Below are 1,930 nucleotides of genomic sequence, written 5' to 3'. Positions count from 1 at the left end.
GGGGGGGGTTGCACGGTCCCCATGGGGCAGAGGTGGGGTGGGGGCCGCGTGCTCAGCACCACCTGTACGTGTCGCCGATGCGGTCGCGGAAGCGGACGAACTGGGCCGCATCCTGCTCCACCAGGTCGCCGGTGCTGAAGTAGGTGTCGCCCTCGGCGAAGACCCCGTGCAGCAGCTTCTGCTCCGACAGCTCCTGGCTGCCGGCGTAGCCCAGGAAGGGGGTCCGGGGGGTCACCGGGGCGATCAGCAGCCCCGTCTCACCTGCGGGGATGGGGGCTGTGTGAGGGGGATGGCCCTGGGACCCCCACCCCCCCAGCTCTGTCCCTGGCCCCCCGACTCACCCGTCCCCACGCGGATGCAGCGCCCGGCCGCGTCCCGCACCGGGGCTCCCTCGGCCACGTCGTAGCGCACGATCTCAAAGGGTGAGAAGAGCTGGGGAGCGCGGCATCAGGATGCTGGCGGGGGGACGGGGACGAGGAATTCCCCATCGCAGCCCCCAGCCCCATCACCCCCCCCGCCCCCAGCACCTTGTAGATGAAGCTGCTGCGCCCCACGGCGCCCGGCGTGCCGGTGTAGTTGAAGAGGGTGACGTTGCCCTCGGTCAGCCCGTAGGTCTCCACGATGCGGATGGCCCCGAAGCGCTCCAGGAAGCGCCGCCAGACGTCGGGGCGCAGCCCGCTGCCCACCGCCAGCCTCAGCCCGTGCTGCCGCTCCCCAGGGCGCTGCGGGAGGAAAGGTCAGCACTGGGGGGACTCTGGAACCCCTCTCGGTCCTGCCCCCCCCCCCCCAGCTCCCCCCCAGACCTGGGGTTGGTTGACCAGGTAGCGGCAGAGCTCCCCGATGTACTGGAAGACGGTGACGCCCTCGGCGCGGCAATCATCCCAGAACTGGCTGGCCGAGAACTTCTCCTTCAGCACACACGTGGCCCCTGCATGAAGGGAGGAATCAGCTTCCCCCCAGTCCCCCCAGATGCCACCCGGGGGCCCCCAGCGCCGCTCACCGATGCCGATGCAGCCAACGATGCCCAGCAGCGAGCCGGCCATGTGGTAGAGCGGCAGCGCCAGGTACACCACGTCGCGGCTGGAGGCGCCCACCAGCTCGTAGAAGCTCAGGCACATGATGGACTTGAGGTGGGAGATGCGGGCGGCCTTGGGGAGACCTGGCGGGGAGACAGGAGATGCTTCTGTGCCCCCACCTGGGGCCCTGGTCCTCGGGGTGCCCCGTCCCACCGGCACTGTCCCCACCGGTGGTGCCCGAGGTGAAGATGTAGAGGCAGGTGTCGTTCATGTCCTCGGGCTGCCACACGTCCTCGGGCTCCAGCTCCTCCGAGGCCTCATCCAGCAGCTCCTGCAGGGCCACCACACCAGCGGGGTACGGCCCCGCACCCAGCACCCACACCACGATGCCATCCTCCTGCAGGCTGGGCAGGATCGGCTCCACCATGGGAAACAGGTCTGAGGAAGGGACAGGGGATGTGATGGGGGTCAGCCCTGGGCATGGCTCCAGTCCCCCCCCCCCCCCAAGCCTGTCCTGGTGGGGCAGAAGCTGGGGACCCACATCTGTGGGTGGCATCAGCCTTTGGGGACCTCCCCCCTCCCAGCCAGGGCTGTACCCTGGTACCCCCGAGCCCCCATACCTGGTACCCAGGTACCTCCGGAGTCCCCAGTGCCCCAGTCCCTGGTGCCCCTGATCCCTGTGCTGCCTTGGTGGACTTGTCGGTACCCCTGGGATCCCAGTGCCCCCACCCACCATGCCCCTGGTACCCCAGTATGACCCCTGGTACCCCCATCCCTGGAACTCCCTGTGCCTCCATCCCAGTACTCCCAGTGTTCCCGTCTCCTCAACACCCCCATTGCCTTTATCTCTGGTATCCTGGTACCCCCATCCCCAGTACGTCAGTATCCCAGTACCCCTGGTGCTCCCTCCCCCA

At 68.9% G+C, this 1,930-nt stretch overlaps 1 protein-coding gene across 1 annotated transcript; it reads right to left on the bottom strand.

The window, feature by feature from the left end:
• Positions 1-8: 8 nt before the first annotated feature.
• Positions 9-1,612, bottom strand: LOC118159074 (solute carrier family 27 member 3-like). Its single transcript, XM_035313711.1, has 6 exons — positions 1,245-1,612; positions 1,001-1,159; positions 804-928; positions 528-722; positions 342-432; positions 9-261 (listed from the first exon to the last, which is right to left on the bottom strand). The coding sequence occupies exons 1-6, from the start codon at positions 1,570-1,572 to the stop codon at positions 53-55; spliced, it is 1,107 nt and encodes a 368-aa protein (XP_035169602.1). The 5' UTR covers positions 1,573-1,612; the 3' UTR covers positions 9-52.
• Between the last annotated feature and the right edge of the window lie 318 nt (positions 1,613-1,930).

This window comes from Oxyura jamaicensis, unplaced genomic scaffold (genome assembly GCF_011077185.1).
Source record: "Oxyura jamaicensis isolate SHBP4307 breed ruddy duck unplaced genomic scaffold, BPBGC_Ojam_1.0 oxyUn_random_OJ66628, whole genome shotgun sequence".
Taxonomy (NCBI): Eukaryota; Metazoa; Chordata; class Aves; order Anseriformes; family Anatidae; genus Oxyura; species Oxyura jamaicensis.
The sequence above is the reverse complement of the archived record's forward strand: the minus strand, read 5'-3'. Positions and strand labels throughout refer to the sequence as shown.

Excerpts from the sequence above, each read along its gene's own strand:
- LOC118159074 (XM_035313711.1), bottom strand. The coding sequence starts at position 1,572 with ATGCCACCCACAGATGTGGGTCCCCAGCTTCTGCCCCACCAGGACAGG. Across the intron at positions 929-1,000 it reads CGTTGGCTGCATCGGCATCG|GGGCCACGTGTGTGCTGAAG; the intron begins GTGAGCGGCGCT and ends CCCTTCATGCAG. Across the intron at positions 433-527 it reads GCAGCAGCTTCATCTACAAG|CTCTTCTCACCCTTTGAGAT; the intron begins GTGCTGGGGGCG and ends CGCGCTCCCCAG.